At 40.3% G+C, this 15,534-nt stretch overlaps 2 protein-coding genes across 24 annotated transcripts in view; both read left to right on the forward strand.

Annotated features, from left to right (window-relative positions):
• The window catches only part of c2cd5 (C2 calcium dependent domain containing 5), a 30,270-nt gene extending 22,875 nt beyond the window's left edge, over positions 1-7,395 (forward strand). For 16 of the 23 annotated variants that reach the window (XM_055026961.1, XM_055026969.1, XM_055026992.1 and 13 more), the window contains 11 exons: positions 59-122; positions 210-271; positions 367-465; positions 592-681; positions 782-848; positions 1,096-1,188; positions 1,631-1,663; positions 1,956-2,087; positions 4,305-4,498; positions 4,588-4,734; positions 5,734-7,395. In XM_055026961.1, coding sequence (XP_054882936.1) covers positions 59-122; positions 210-271; positions 367-465; positions 592-681; positions 782-848; positions 1,096-1,188; positions 1,631-1,663; positions 1,956-2,087; positions 4,305-4,498; positions 4,588-4,734; positions 5,734-5,853 — 1,101 coding nt within the window. In that variant the 3' untranslated portion in view covers positions 5,854-7,395. Of the gene's footprint in view, positions 1-58; positions 123-209; positions 272-366; positions 466-591; positions 682-781; positions 849-1,095; positions 1,189-1,287; positions 1,665-1,955; positions 2,088-4,304; positions 4,499-4,587; positions 4,735-5,733 lie in introns of those variants that run through there. The other 7 variants (XM_055026675.1, XM_055026687.1, XM_055026803.1 and 4 more) reach the window with 7 other exon arrangements.
• Positions 7,396-8,342: 947 nt separating this feature from the next.
• lmf2a (lipase maturation factor 2a) lies at positions 8,343-15,480 on the forward strand. Its single transcript, XM_055036586.1, has 14 exons — positions 8,343-8,521; positions 8,956-9,209; positions 9,298-9,326; positions 10,099-10,292; positions 10,389-10,567; positions 11,015-11,159; positions 12,372-12,500; positions 12,583-12,688; positions 12,765-12,861; positions 12,957-13,139; positions 13,213-13,381; positions 13,647-13,758; positions 14,622-14,730; positions 14,868-15,480. The coding sequence occupies exons 1-14, from the start codon at positions 8,428-8,430 to the stop codon at positions 15,231-15,233; spliced, it is 2,166 nt and encodes a 721-aa protein (XP_054892561.1). The 5' UTR covers positions 8,343-8,427; the 3' UTR covers positions 15,234-15,480.
• The last annotated feature ends 54 nt before the right edge of the window (positions 15,481-15,534 follow it).

Genomic DNA, 15,534 nt, shown 5'->3' on the forward strand with positions numbered 1-15,534 from the left:
TGTGCTCATGTAAATCTGTCGGAAGCTGAAACTGTTTTTTTTTTTCTCCTCCTCCTAGATTGATGACACAGATGCTGTGGAGGACATCCACTCGCTCCTCATTGATGCATCTCCCCCCACAGGTTTGGCCTATTACTTTCTGTTGCAGTTGCATCTTGTCTGCCCCCTCTCAGATTTAAAGGCATGTTTGTGTCCATTTTGTTTTCCAGGTTTCTACACCTGCAACACTGAGACCATGCCTGGGATTTATAACTGGACTACAGCAGTACAGGTAAAGAGCAATTTAAACCTATTTAAAGTGACCTAGAGATGACGCTATATCTGTTTTTGTACTGTTACAGAATTTATTTTAATGTTATATTACAGATGTTTACATCGGTTAGGGTCCTGAGGTTGAGCAATGCTAACCTTTCTAACCAAAGCCTGAACAAGATCTTCACTGACCTCTGTGAGAATCTGCTGAAGGTAAACGACCAACATTGATCTAGAAAAGGGGTCAGCAACCGTTACAACCCTAAGACGCATTTCTAACTCCGATCCAACTAACAAAAAATAGTTAACAATTTTTATTTTGTCTCTGATTTGTTTCAGAGTTTTTATTTCAAGTTACGCGCCAATATACCATGCTGTCTTTGTCATCTCAACTTCACTGTAGCAGTGCCAGAAGAAGAGCTCATTCAGGTGAGATATTGAAGGCAATCTCTGGTTTATCAGAGGAAATGATCTCACTGACTTTACTTTCCAAACAAAATTATTATGAATTTCTTCTTTTTTTGATTAGGTTTCGGTGACAGCTGTCGCCATGACGTTTGACAAGGACCAGACTCAGGAGAGGTTTATGACCAAAGGTCTGTGATTAAGTGTAGAGTGCCTTGTAAAAGTACAAGTATCCCTTGAGTTTTATTTTAAAACATATGTTCTAAAAAGGTGGCACCTTTACATTTCGTTGTTCTACAATCATTTTCATTTCATCCCTCAAAGCTCTGAAGCTGAGAGGGGATGTAGGGAGGGTATTTTGAATAAAATGCATGAAATAGCCCCCAGAACATGGATAAATCCAGGCGACATGTGGATAACGGTGTCCATTCTTGTCAGGTGGGAATGAGACCGAAGAGCAGCTGCAGTTTCCTATGGAGTTGTGCGCTGACTCATCATCCACCAACGCTCAACCTTCTTCCAAATTTTCAGGTACTTTTTAGTTATGTTTTGCTGGTATAGATTGGGTGGGGTTTGGGTGGAGTTTTGCTCTCTGAGCTCCTCATCTGCCTTACTTCATTAATGCTTCAGGGACAGTCTCTTTATTCACCCCAGCTGCAAAACTCTGCCAAAGTCAGCTGGTTGTGGTTCATTCAACAGGTAAACAAACAGTAGCACCCCTCTGTGATTTGTTTGCTCCGTAAAACTAGATGGCAGCGTTGAGGTTTGGTAGAAAATGTGTCAAAGCTGTGAAACTTTGTGGTTTTTATTTACACCAAACGATCCGAGTGTCAAAATCGAGGTGCAGAAGTAGATTTTGTTGAACTTGAGTTGCTGGTAAGAGGAAAAGAAAAAATGCTGAACACTGATTGATGTCTACCAAGTTCAGATTTTTGTTTATGCGTGTGTGTGTGTGTGTGCGCGCGCACGACAGGTGTCCCAGAAAATACCATTGTCTCATCCCGAGGTAAGCCACCACCTCGTTTCCTTTCTTCCCTTCTCCCCACCTCCCTGCTACCGAAACTACTACACTTGTCATGTTTTGACTTTTTATCCTTTTGTCTCGGACAGTTTTCTTAAACCGCTCTCAAAAGCCTCATTCAGTTTTGTTCTTTTCTGTTTGTTTGTTTTTTGTGTCTTGTATGTTTTTTGTTCTCTTTTCTTCTTATTGTTGTTGTCGTTGTGTATCTTCGGTTGTGGGTTGCGTGCGTGTGTATTTTTTTGCGCGTGTGTTTTGTGTGCGGGTGTGTTTTCTCCAGCTGCCTCCGTTGATTACGGTTCCTTTGCAGACAGATGCAGCACCTGGCTAGAGCTGCTTAGGCTGAAAGCGCACACCATAAGACGAGGATCAGTTAAGACAAGTAGGAGGACACAGTCTCTAGCACACTCTGGTGATCATACCCACAAATACAGAACACAGTTTCACGAGCAGTTTTGCATATGCCGATTCACACTCACACACACACACAAACATCACCCCTCCATGCATGCCGGTGGGGAGAGACGTAGCATTTTTCAAATCAAAGCACTGGCTATTCAAATTAGTTTTACAAGCTCACGTCCAGCCCCTCTCAGAGGGATCACAATCAGCAGCTTAGCTTGAAAATGCCTGTAGCCATGTGAACCTTTCATAATTCCAAGGGCAATTATCTTTTTGCACACACTATGCAGCTTTTCCCCCCTTTTTGCACTTGTGTAAAATCTGCATGGAAACTTCCTTTGATTTCACTCTGCATTTGCATCAGCGAATCTTCTGAAGTTGAGAAAATGTGACATGCTTTATTGGAAAAACAGGTGCATCTCAATAAATTAGGATGTCATGTAAAAGGTACTTTAATTCAGTTATTTGGTTCAAAAGGTGAAAGCAATATATAATAAAAATTCGTTACATACAGTTTTATATATCGGGCAGTTTTTTGTTAATTTTGATGATTAGAAATTACTGCTAATAAAAACCTGAAATTCAGTTTCTGTGACATACTTATTACAAGTCCAGTAAAAAGTTAATTGCTGACTTGGCAATTTCCCCCTAAAAGTTATGTCCACACACTCCCCTTGCATTTCTTTTAGAAAATGTAATTGATAGTAAAGGTGGTTTTTCAGAATGCTACAGTGAAAGAAAACAAGTGTTAGGGTTAAGAAAATTATTCTAGATATGTCAGTCTGTGGTAGCTCTTGTAGAACAGACTCCAGCTGTTGTCTATAGATTTTTTTTTCCTTCTCAAACTTTTGAATGGATTTCCCCTTTCAATCCCTCTTGCTTATGCATCACACCTTTACCTTCCATGTAACTTTCCATTAATATACCTAGATACTTCGGTCTTAAAATTCAGTTTATGACCTTTTGTGTTTGCACTTCTTATGAAGGAGCCCTGTCTGCTGTTCAACTAATTCAACAGCCACAACGTAGTATTTTTGTATTTTTATGGTTTGTCATATTCAAATTCACTGAGTTACATTTTGAGTTTTCATGACCTGCAAGCTCAAATCATCAAAATGAACAAAAATATATACATTGCTCTGTGTATTTAACCTATAATATGAGTAACTGAAATAAAATTACATTTTGATGATGTGCGTAATCTACTGAGATGCACCTGGAGGTGAAAACGTTTAAACAAATCATCATGGTAGGACAGGGGGCAGTGCTTCTCTACAAGAGCTAGTTTGATTTTCAGTCCTGTGCACAGTGTGTGTAATGTTTGGCTCTGAAGGTTCCTGGTTTGACGGATGGAAACTTCATCAGGTAACTCTGCACTACACAGTGAAGCACCTTTCACTCTCTGGTTTGTGTACATGTGCTCAGCTCAGCTTATAGCTGTCTCTGTCCGTTTCCATGTCTCAAGCCTCGTTCACAAATACCAAAGAATTAGAACAATCCTCTCATGATATTTCACTGTAAGCACTGTATTCGCACCTGTAAACAGCTGTGCCCAGGTCTGTCTGTCTGTCTGCAGACATTTTCTGTCTGTCTTTACCTCAGTTGCATGACATGCACGGCAGCGCACACTTTCCAAGTGATTGTCTTGACGCTGTACACCGAACACGTACAAAGCTGCATTTAAAGTCATGACATAATAACAATGCAGGTGAGCTCAAAATTGTTCATACAATTAGGGTCTGGAGATAATTACAAAAGAGGATCAATTTCACTTGTATGCAAAATATTGTTTGGTTCCTGTGCTGACTAAGAGAGGCTTAATATTTATTCCTAAAAAATGGAATTTGTGATTTTGGCTCTTATTAATTTTAACACAATGTCTATTATATTTTTGACATTTTGAGAATGAAAGACTGAATGTTTGACGTAAAGTGAGGTCATATAAATCAGGAATTTTCCCTGGGTTTGAACATTTTCTGCTCTACCTTTGTATCAGTGTTCATGCCCTGCTGTACAAACACTAACCCCGTTGCATTTTTGCATGACATCACTCATTTGTGCATCAAAGTTCATTTCTGCTTTTATATTTTCCATTGTCAAGTGGTTACTGGTGTCTCAGTTCCCGTCTTGTTCTCTTTTTTTGCCCTCCTGTCTTCTCCTGTGGTCTTTTCACATCCTTCTCCTGCACTTCTGCTTGGCATTGTTCTCTCTCTCTCTGGACCTTCAGTCTCGTCTTTGGAGCACTGCAGTCCGCTGACGGAGGGACGCCCCCGCTCTCTGCGCTCCAGCCGCTCCTTTGGAGGCAGTTCTGTGACCATGGTGAAGATGACGCCACTCTCTTTCCTCCCGGGGACCCGAATCATAAAATACCTTGGAATCATCAACATGTTCTTCATCAGAGAGACCACATCCCTACGAGAGGTGTGGTTGACGCTACAGGAGGTTATTGTGCTGCCCTGTGCCCACTGGGTGTGCTTTTTGTTGCATGAAACGTGCTTGTTTTTCTGCAGGAAGGTGGAGTTAGTGGTTTCCTCCATTCGTTCATCGCAGAGGTGTTTGCGATGGTTCGAGCCCATGTAGCAGCTCTCGGTGGCAATTCAGTGGTGTCCTACAGCATGAAAGATTGTGTTTTAATGGAAAATCCCAACAAGAACCAGGTACCCACACAAAGACACTAATGCACATTTTATGCTCATATGCTGAAAACCGTAGTTTATACATGCCGGCTGTAGCGTATTAGAACAGTTTTAGTTAAGGAGCATGTATTGCTAGAACTGGAAACACAATCTTGAGATGATTGTGAAGAAAATTTGGGGGAAATTTAAAAGATGTGTACTACTGAGGTCCATTAATTAGTGGACAGAAAAATGTCACTGCTTGCTACAAACTGAGACATACTAATGAGTCACATTTCTTGTTGCGTTAGCATGACGCCATGTTAGGCATTTGGTTTTAACCCCACTTGCCCACTGAAAGTCCAGCTGGCAGTGGAAACTCTTGAATACGCCGGACTTAACCCCACAGTGGAAATGAGGCAATAGGGAGCCAAGCAATCTGCTGCTGTCGGTCACACTGTTTCATCAACAATGAGCAGCATTTTTGAGCACTGCATGCGTCTTATGGACCCGTTGATTTCATTTTAGATTTAGGACTTGGGCTTTAAAAGTAATCAGACTTGCTTTTAATGACCGTGATGTCACTGCACTTGATTGACCACCTAACTGACCTGAACTAAACCCCACAATCAATCTATGGGATAGTGTCAAGATAAAGACGAGACAACGCAGCCCCAACAATGCTGGAAGGTTGAAAGCTGCTGGGGTTAAAACTGGGCTTCCTTAATAGAGACTGGTCTCCTTCAGTGCACTATGCACTGTATTGATCCAGTACATAGTGCATAGAGAGCCCTGACCAAGTAATGCATGTATATACTCAACAGTACATGAGCATGTTTTCAGTAGGTCATTTTAGCAATCCCTTTTTTTTTTGTATATTGGGAAAAAAGATAAAAAATTTCTTAACAGAAAGTGATACATGAAATATTTCACTCTGTGTATACAGACAACAGGTTTTACAATTTAAATTGTATTACAGAATAAAATACAACTAAGACAAAACCATATATTGCTGAGTCTACGTTTGATCCATCTTTTTAGGCTCAGTGCCTCATTAACGTGAGCGGGGACGCGGTCATCTGCGTCAGGGAGACGGACCAGGAGCCCATGACCTCGATGACTAATATCGGACAGACTTGTCCAGCTGATGGAGCGACATGACTCTGAGACAGCTGATCCGATTCCACCAGCAGGAAACACTGTCAGAGTGAACACACTCTCTTTAAGTCTAGCCATCCAAATCTGTGTGAATTTATATTTGCCTTAAAATTCTCAAAGATCCAAAGGTGTGTAGATATAATATTAATAATAATACAATAATAAGAAGAAGAATAAAAAACAATTACATGTGCTGAAAACAGTGTATTATCTGTAAACATAAGTGTAATATCTTTTCATGTTTGAAAAGATATTGATGTGGTTCTTATTGGTTGAACATAACCAAAGGGGCGTCTAAAGAAGCGTTTCTCTTTACTAAACCCATCCGCACTGGGATTCGACCACAGCAACACTGTTTCGGCCATCTCCTTGTGTTTTGTACACAGGCAGCTATAGTTAATTTGTCCGTCTGCAAACCAGAGACTGAATTTCAGAGGTCATGCTAAAAGGGATGCAAGCATTTACAAGCAAACCATTTATATGCAATTAGATTCTTGCAGTGTTTTGTGTAGCTTCTCATGCAAGTCAAGTGTTTCCATTTCTAAAGAGTTCTGTCTCTAAGGAAATACAATCCAGCCTGCAATAGGCATTTGGAGCCAAGACTTCCAACGTGCAGAGGAAACCCACAGCATGTTTTGTTTTCATGGGAAAGTTATCCAGTTTTAAGGTTGTCTAAATTTCTACTGGTATAGATAATTGTCACAGTATTGTTATAATTTTTATTTCTTCAGCAAGTGTCAAAAAATAGTGTAACAAACCAGTTTTGTTTTTGTTTGTTTGTTTAGAATGGGGCAAGTTACTTTGAATAATTAAACAATATTTTTAGATTAAAGGTGTAATATGCAAATATTTTAGTAGAATAAGAATTTTCTTGAGGGAAATCTGTTCCAGTGGCTAATTTGTGATTTTTAAGTTCTCTTTTATTTTCAAATGTAAAAAATCAGGTAGCAAAGAAAGCATGATTTGCATTTCCTTCTGGGTGGGATATTTGGGATTTATATTAAAATAAATAAATAAAAAATGGGCAGTTGGGATGTACCAGACTACTTTCACAGGAAAAATTCAGAGGTCTAACTAAGGCATGAGGCTTGCAAATCTTAAATCATGTTCTCTATCACCTGTGTCAAATTTCACGTTGCCAAGCTTCATCGCCGCTGCTTTGGCCCTCGTCATTTCAAGAGTCTCTCTGCTGATCTGTCCGGCATCTGGATAAGCATCTTCTAGAGTTGGTGCCACCTAAAAATAAACTCTGTAAATATTGTGTACAATCAGATTTGTTTTTCTGTATTTTTCTAGCATCAAAGAATGAATTGTGATGCCTATGCAGGGCATTCCTGATTTTAATCACTCTGTCAGAGATTTAAAGGTACTCCAATCTGTGTGATCAGTAGTTTTGTGATCATTTTTCTGTGTTGTGGCTAAAACTTGAATGTATATACATGGATGCTTTTGCTATTGGACTAGCAGCATGCACAGCATCTCTTTATTGCCATGAATCTGTATGCTCGCCTGGTAAGTTGCACAATAAACTAATGTCAAACCAAATACCTGTTTTCCTTAAGATATGTTGTTTTACAATAGTTTTTATCACCATTTATCATTTCCACATTTTGTCACATAACTGCAAGCATTATTTGGATGTGATGAAAGGAAGGGGAGACTGATAGTAATCTGAAAGGTGGACCATGGATTTGTATTCTGCTTCCCAGTTTTAATGCTGTGGAGAATCACCTTTCACTGCAGTTAACTGAAAATTTTTTGATGCATCTTTCTACTAGCTTTGCATTACACATTATCAGATTAGACTTTATTGCTCCTCAAGGGGAAAAATATTATTTGTTGACAAGCTGTTCCATCTCCAAAATGTTAAATATTAGCAAACACAACCAAAAGTCATTTATTAAAAACAATGTGAACGTTATCTCTTTGCAAAATAGCTCAAGTGCAAATCTATCTGTGGACTTTTGCATTGTTGTTTACAGAGAAGTTGATGGCTTTTTACACAGGAAATAGAGGCTGGAGGTGGTTGGCCATTAACCTTTCTGTATGAAGCTCATACTTTCAGTGTGACCTGACAAAGAAGCCGCCCATTTGAACTAAAAGACATTGTAAAAATGTATAAAATAGTGTTTGCTTTAACCACAAAAATATTTGGGATTTTACACCTCATACATCTAGAATATATTACTATTTTGTTTTTTTTTGTTTTTCTTTCTTTTTACGTGTTCTGTTGTTTTTTCTCGTTCTACATTTGTACTAAATGAAGACTCCTGGATGTCTGCTGAAGTCCAAAGCTATTGTTTTTGAAAAGGTTGTGAGAAGTAAGTAATAAACCTCATTCTAACGTCAAATAATACTCCCAAAGGGTCACACGGGGTGTGAACACTGCTTACCCATTTTACACAGGGGATACTTAAACGCAAGGAGCAGCAGCGACACCTCGTGGCCGCTCAGGTGATTTCAGAAACCTTTCCCGTTTAATACGTGTCTCCCGCTCGTCAAATCCTGCTTGCAGCTTCCTTCCTGCTGCACAGCGACGAGCGGCGTATGTGAAAGAAAGAGCCTCGGCGGTCAGACATGGGGGAAACTATCCTTCCTCGGCGCCTGTTCCTCTGGTGCATGGCGCTCATCTACATGGTAGCTTTTGTTTCCCTCTACGTTCAGATACCAGGTGAGACTGCAAGAAGCCATCTTTCCCTCTCCCTCTGCTTCACACACCGCGTTAGCATTGTTAGCTGGAAAAAAAAACTTCCAGCTGAGGCTTTCTGTGCTGCGCCTGGAAACTTCAGCTGTTCTGCGTACTGAGCTAACTTGATGAGCTGCAGAGGGAAATCCAACCTGTTACACAATATGGCCACATGCTGGATGTGTTTTTAAGCACGTCCATAGCACAACTTTTACTAAACAAAATACGATTGCAGCATGGAGATGAAGTTCCAGAAAGTTCCTTCATGACTCCAGATTTATATTCCACAATACAGTTTCAGCTCCATTGCAGACCTGCATGCTTCAGTTGCACGTGTCGAGTTTGAAATATCAAATTCAAATGCACAAATTGACAACAGAAAAGTTAGTCCCAGACTAATCAACATTCCTTGCATCCAGGTCTGTATGGGAATGATGGGCTGCTCCCCGCCCGCTGGCAGCTGCGGTACACAGGGAAACCTCTCCTGGAGCAGCTGCTGACCTCTCCCACCCTGCTGTGGCTGGGACCCCGCCTGGGCCTGGACACCCAGACAGCCATGGAGCTGCTGTGCCTCACTGGAGCCGCGCTGAGCCTGGCAGCCACGCTGCTGGAGCCTCTGAGGGACAGCCTGGTCTTCTTCTGCCTCTGGGCCTTGTACTTGTCTATGTACCAAGTGAGTTTGCGTTGGCCTTAGCCTCCTTTTCTCTTTTCTCTGGCATAATATTGTTTTTAATTTGCCTAAAAGTGTTTTTCTATTACAGGTAGGCCAGGTGTTCCTTTACTTCCAGTGGTAAGTGTTTTTGACTCACAAACTCAGCACAAATCAGAGACGGATGATGAAGGAAAAGGATTTAATGTTTTTTCAAACTCAGTCAGATCGGATGTGGAATTATCTGATCACTCCTTTTCAAGTCTTCCCATAAATTCTCAAATAAATATAAATCTGGACTTTGACTAAGCCAATCTGACAAACACGTGCTCTTATCCAATATGCTTTCCAGCTTTCTCTGGGTCTATCCTGATGTTTGATGAACCTCTGCTCCACGCCCAAGTGTCTTTCAGCCTCTTACAGGTTTTCTTCCTGTATTGACCTGCATTAAGTTCCAGCTTTCCTCCCTTTAACTCTGACTTGCTTTTCTGTCTTTGTCTTTGTTTGGAGTTAAAAAAAAAAGTTCTGATCTGTGTTGGTACTTCTCCACACCGAACGTTTTATATGTATGCAAAAAAGTATGCTGTTTAGTTACTTGGTTGCAGTGGCTTGTAATTCAGCATCCCAAATAAACATGCTGCATGCCACACTTTTTATATTCCTAATATGTTGAAGCTTGTGATTGTAATGCACAAGCATTACCTTACTTTAAGATGTGCAGGAAAATGCAGTTTCAATTTTCACACAGTCTCTACAAAAAACAGCCGGACGCTGCTTTGTCATCACAGTGATGTTTGGCTTTGCTGCTGTGCAACAGAACAACAGATAACTCACTCGTGATGAGATCTGCTAGTCCCCTCTCTCTCTGCAACATTTCCTGCTTCCTTTTTATGTTATTTTTTCCGCTCTGCAGGGACAACTTGCTGCTTGAAACCGGGTTCCTCTGTATCCTTGTGGCTCCCCTGACATTAATAAGGGGATCTCGAGCGGTCAGAGAGCACGATTCTGTGACCTTCTGGCTGATTCGCTGGCTGCTCTTCAGGCTGATGTTTGCCTCAGGAGTGGTGAAGCTCACCTCACGTTGTCCCACGTGGTGGGGCCTCACAGGTACGAGTTTTCGTTGCACGAAACGCTGCAGGTGTTAACGAATTTCATTGGAAAATCTGTTTGATGGGTTTTGCTTCTTGTGTCTGTGTTGAACAGCTCTGACATATCATTATGAAACTCAGTGCATCCCTACTCCACTGGCCTGGTTTGCCCACCAGTTACCAGTCTGGTGGCAGAAGCTCAGCGTAGTGGCAACATTCGTTATTGAAATCCCTGTACCGTTTCTCTTCTTCAGTCCTTTACGACGGCTGCGACTTGCCGCCTTTTATATGCAGGTGAGTAGAGAAGTTTGAAATGGCATTCTTGAATTCCTACTGAGAGTCCAGATATTCATTGATTGACTGTTCTCTAAGCTAGAGAACAGTCTAGAGAATATTTGCTGCTGCTAAAGTCTAGTTGTTCCAGCCTGAATGAACATCTGATATTCCTCCATAGAAACTTTGATTTCCTTTAAGGCAAGGTTTAGCATTTGCATTTTCTTTTTTAGCTCAGTTACACAGCAAATGGCCAACATTGGGACTTCTTCACTCCGTCAAAACTTCCACACCGGAGGGTGTTGTTGTCAGTGGCTTATTAGTTGTTCATGTACTAACAAGGCAAATATTAGATTTTTCTTTTTTGATGAAAATTGTCCAGTTCTGATCACAAGCAGATTTCTCAATGCGTTTCTATTAAAAACTATGTTTTGTTTGTAAATTGGACTGTTTTTGTTCTTTGTGTAGTTGCTTCTTCAGGTGCTCATCATTTTGTCCGGTAATTACAACTTTTTCAATCTGCTGACGGTGACCCTCTGCCTGTCCCTTCTGGATGACCGCCACGTCAACTTTTGGCTCCGCAAAGCAGACAAGTCTGGAGATGAGAGCAACGGTATATGCTGGCAATTCTCTTGTGTTTTCTCCCGTGGCTAACCTGCAAAGCATTTTTTATTTTTTACACTTTGAGAGGATGTGGAACATTTTGAAAGAAAGCATTTTTTGTAGGCGGATTATCTATCAGACTTGAAAATCTATAATTAAGTTTTCAATTTTTAGAGAAGGATAATATACAGTGAGTCCGGAAAAGTATGAACTTTGCTTTCATTAGAATACCTTTTATCACCACTATGCAAAAAAAAAAAAAAAAAAAGAGAGAAATGTTGAAATTATTGGTGTTGTTCCATGTTCAGTACACATGCATAAATATGTCTCTACAAACATGTATTCATGTTTAGGAAGATCAGTGATCATGACTGAAAAGTAGGGAGAAAGTACTGTTTATAACAGTACATGGAATTTGAAATAACCTTTCTAGCTTTAAAAATAGATGAATTAATTGAGAACAAACATATTTTAGGATGGAAAAATTTAGCATTGGCTTTCTACACTTTTTTTTCTGTGTCCTAAAGATCAAAAGTCTAATAATGGCTAATAAATGTAGGGGACTTAACATTAATGTATATATATTTGATTCAAAAAAACTTAATTGTGGCATTTTACACATCATATTTTGGTGTTTGACATTTTAACTTGCAGTAAACTACACAGGGTTTCTGTCAGTTCTTGATTTTAAAAAAAATCTATATTTAGTTTACATAGCAAGTTTTCTGGGTTTTCCCCCAGAAAACTTGCTATGCCCGGTGGTTGGGGCACTAGGGCAGTCATCTAGGCACCTGCCATGATTTTAAGTTACAAAAATTAGGAAAGTTGACAGAAAATTTGTGAATATCAGTTATGCATTACTGGAAGACTGGAAGATTAATACCTAAACACCAGTTATAAAGTCTTAAAAAGGCAATAATCAGAAAAAGATAATACATAAACAATGCTAAACCTGGTGGGGCAAAAGTACATGGTAGGAAACCCTGGTGTAGAATACTCCTGTCCAACAATTGTATTTATTTTGTTCCAGATTCCAATAAGCAGGACATATTATTCTCTATCAAACTCCAAAATTTGTAAATTGTTTTACTGAAAGATTTGTCAAACCTACAGATAAGACTTAATTAGTATTAAATCAAACTCTGACAACCTTTTTTTATTTTTCTTCCAAGATGATCAGAAATTCTACATTCTACTTATTTGTTTATTTTTCTCTCCATAGACTCCAAGCTGTTGCTGTGGCTTTCTCGCTTAGTGGAGCTGCTAGTTTGGACTCTCATGATCTTTGGAACAATTATCTGCTTCGACCTGCAGGTGGATTCAGACAAAAACACTGTTTCATCGCGCACAGGTCGGTAGCTCTGCTTCAGTTTCCAAGAAACGTTTGGAAAGATTTGCACTTCACTGTTTTGCTATTCATCTGACTTTTGCAGCATTCACATACCACCAGTTTAACCAGTTTCTGAAGACTGTCACCATCCCCTGCATCTGGATCGGAGTCCTCTCACTCACCTGGGAGTTGGTCGCATCCATGTTCAGGTATGTAACGTTTCTCTGTTTTTGGATCTTTGTCATTCAAGTTGTTCATCCTACTTTAATGTGAATTCATGTGCAGGTGTGCGTGCATCTCTAGCTCTCTGAAGCGGTTCTGGGGGATGATCCAGTGGACGATGTTTGGCGCTGCTGCTGTGTCGATGTTTGCAGTCAGTCTGGTGGGTGCTGGAAAATCAGAGTTGCAGGTTGCAGATATTGATGGTTTACAATATCCAGCAGAATCTCACTGTGGTTTTCTCTCCCTTATTTTCAGGTGCCTTTTAGCTTCATAGAGTATGAGTCTCACTCCAGGTTGTGGCCAGGGGTGCGTCAGGCGTATGGACTGGTGGATCGCTACCAGCTAGTCAACTCCTACGGCTTGTTCAGAAGGATGACGGGAGTGGGCGGGAGGCCAGAGGTGGTCATTGAAGGGAGCATCGATGGGAACACATGGACGGTGAGGTGATGGTTTAAATGGGATTCGTTCACAATATGCGAGTGGTTTACATGATTCTGATTTATCCTTGCAGGAAATTGAGTTCATGTACAAGCCAGGGAACGTCAGTGCGTCTCCCCCTGTGGTGACGCCACATCAGCCTCGCTTGGACTGGCAGATGTGGTTTGCAGCTTTGGGGCCTCAAACCCAGAGTCCGTGGTTCACTAGTCTGATGTACCGACTCCTGCAAGGCAAAAGAGAAGGTGCAAAACCCTTTTGAGTTTTTCACAAATGAAAACTGAAACAAATGCAACTGTTTTTTTGTTGTTTGAAACTGGGTCAGATCTGCATCTGCTTAGTAGTTTTCATTCTCTGAAAGAAATCAGGGAATGAAAGCATGAATCCATAGAAAGATGAAGCTGTTTTCTTTCTGAAATTGTGTTGAAATCCCTATAAAATCAGGATTAGATCAGAGGAATTTAACAAGGAACAAACGGTTCTCTTACAGTTTTCATTTTGCTCCTGTAGTGATTGAACTGATCCAGACAGATGTATCCAAGTATCCATTTCACGAGGAGCCACCTACCTACCTGAGAGCTCACCGCTACAGATACTGGTTTACTGAACCAAAGGCCGATGGGTCAGTGCTCACCATTTTTCCACCAGCACTGAAACATTACAGCCACATTTTGATGTGGCTGTAATGTTTCAGTGCTGGTGATTAGTGATTAGTGTTTCTTACAACACTAATTCAACTCCTTGAACCTTTTTCCATTTCTTAAGTTATGGTGACAAACGTTTTTTAGGCTTTTTTTTTAAGTCTGTCACCATAACATGGACTTTTAATCTGGATTTTATGTGATAGACAAACATAAAGTTCCACATCAGTGGGAAATGAAATAAAAATGAGTTTTTCACAAGTCTGGGATTCCTAAGGAATTTTTCAGTAGTTTCCAGATCTTACTTTCTTCTAGACTTTATTCCTTATTGTTTCTTTGTTCTTTCCTTATGCCATATTCCCATTTCATAGTTTCTGGATCCTTATGTAAACCCTACCTGCAGCAGAAATAACTGTTTTTTTTTTAATGCAATGGACTTACGGTTAATGACTGGGAAGTTGATGTTAGAAAGGTAGGACATTTTTGACTTGAACAATTGTAATGCTTTGTCCAAATTTGAATTCAGCCCCTTTATTCATGAGTTGTTGGTTTTTTCTCATAAAATACATTGACATTTGTGTTTGTAATTTTATAAGCCTTTTGCAATTCATTTCTTTTCAGTTTTTTGATTGCACAGTTGTAAAAATCTAAAAAAGAAAACTCTTATTTTCCTCAGACATTTTGCATAAATGTCATGTCTGAAAGTGCAAACGCTTAAATTGTAAATCAAGACTTGTTTTGAGAAGTCTTTTGTGTGAAAAACATTAGGAAATCAAACGTAAATCTTTGCCCCATGTGTATTAATCAGAATAATGAAGCTTGATCCATGTTTGGATCCATGCAGATCTTTTCCAGAGCGCTGGTGGAGGAGGGTCTATGATGAGGAATTCTATCCCAGAGTGCACTTAGGCAACACCTTCTTGGAGGGCATGCTCACTCAGTTTGGATTAAAGGTACTCCTGTCCATAAATGGTTACGATCACTGAAGAAAGACAAACTATAATGGCTTCCCCACTTCTTTCAGTGAGAGACACAAAAGCCTTTGAAGGTGAGGCAAATTTTTATAAATTTTTTTTCCTGTTATCTGCAGGACAAATCAGCTTCACGTCAGGTTTCCAACACCGCTGTTGCCCAAGCGGTGAGGTGGGTGCGTGCTCAGGTCAGAGGCGTTCCCGCCCTCACACTCATCTGGACTCTCATTGCCTGCAGCAGCACCTTCTGTCTGCTCCAGGGTTTGCGCGGCAAGACCAGGCATGCAGAGCAGACTGCAGTCACCAATAAGGTGGACGATCTCCACGAGGGTGGAGATGAAAGCTTGTCAGATCATTCAGAGGAAAAACAGGCAGAGCAGGATGAGAGTGAAAAGAACACTGAAGATGAAGAGGAGGAAAATGAACAAAAGGCAGTCAGCGAGCATGAGGATGAGGATGATGATGAGGAAGTTGAAGAAAGATGAGAGCCATGACAAAAGTTTTTCGAGAAATTTCAGACTTTTGATCACCACCTGCCTTAGAAAAAAAAAAAGCCAGAGGACATTTCTGCTTCCTTATCTGCCTCCACTTTACTGCAGCTATATTTCTAATGCTGAGGAAGAAAGAAAATATTCCTGGTTGCTGAAAGCAGAAAATGGAATTCAAAGTATTGAGCTCAGGTTTGTTTTTTCAAGGGAGTAAATGTATATCACTGCTGTTTTCTGTGTTTTTGCACCTGTTACTTTGTCTTTCTCTGTGTACTGAATCATGTCTAGCACCTTCTGC

This window comes from Poeciliopsis prolifica, unplaced genomic scaffold (genome assembly GCF_027474105.1).
Source record: "Poeciliopsis prolifica strain line A6 unplaced genomic scaffold, Auburn_PproV2 SCAFFOLD001, whole genome shotgun sequence".
Lineage (NCBI taxonomy): Eukaryota > Metazoa > Chordata > Actinopteri > Cyprinodontiformes > Poeciliidae > Poeciliopsis > Poeciliopsis prolifica.

Bases quoted from the DNA above. Each gene is read 5' to 3' on its own strand.
- lmf2a (XM_055036586.1), top strand. From the start codon at position 8,428: ATGGGGGAAACTATCCTTCCTCGGCGCCTGTTCCTCTGGTGCATGGCG. The intron at 11,160-12,371 runs GTATATGCTGGC...TTCTCTCCATAG, and splicing joins GTCTGGAGATGAGAGCAACG to ACTCCAAGCTGTTGCTGTGG. The intron at 12,689-12,764 runs GTATGTAACGTT...ATTCATGTGCAG, and splicing joins TTGGTCGCATCCATGTTCAG to GTGTGCGTGCATCTCTAGCT.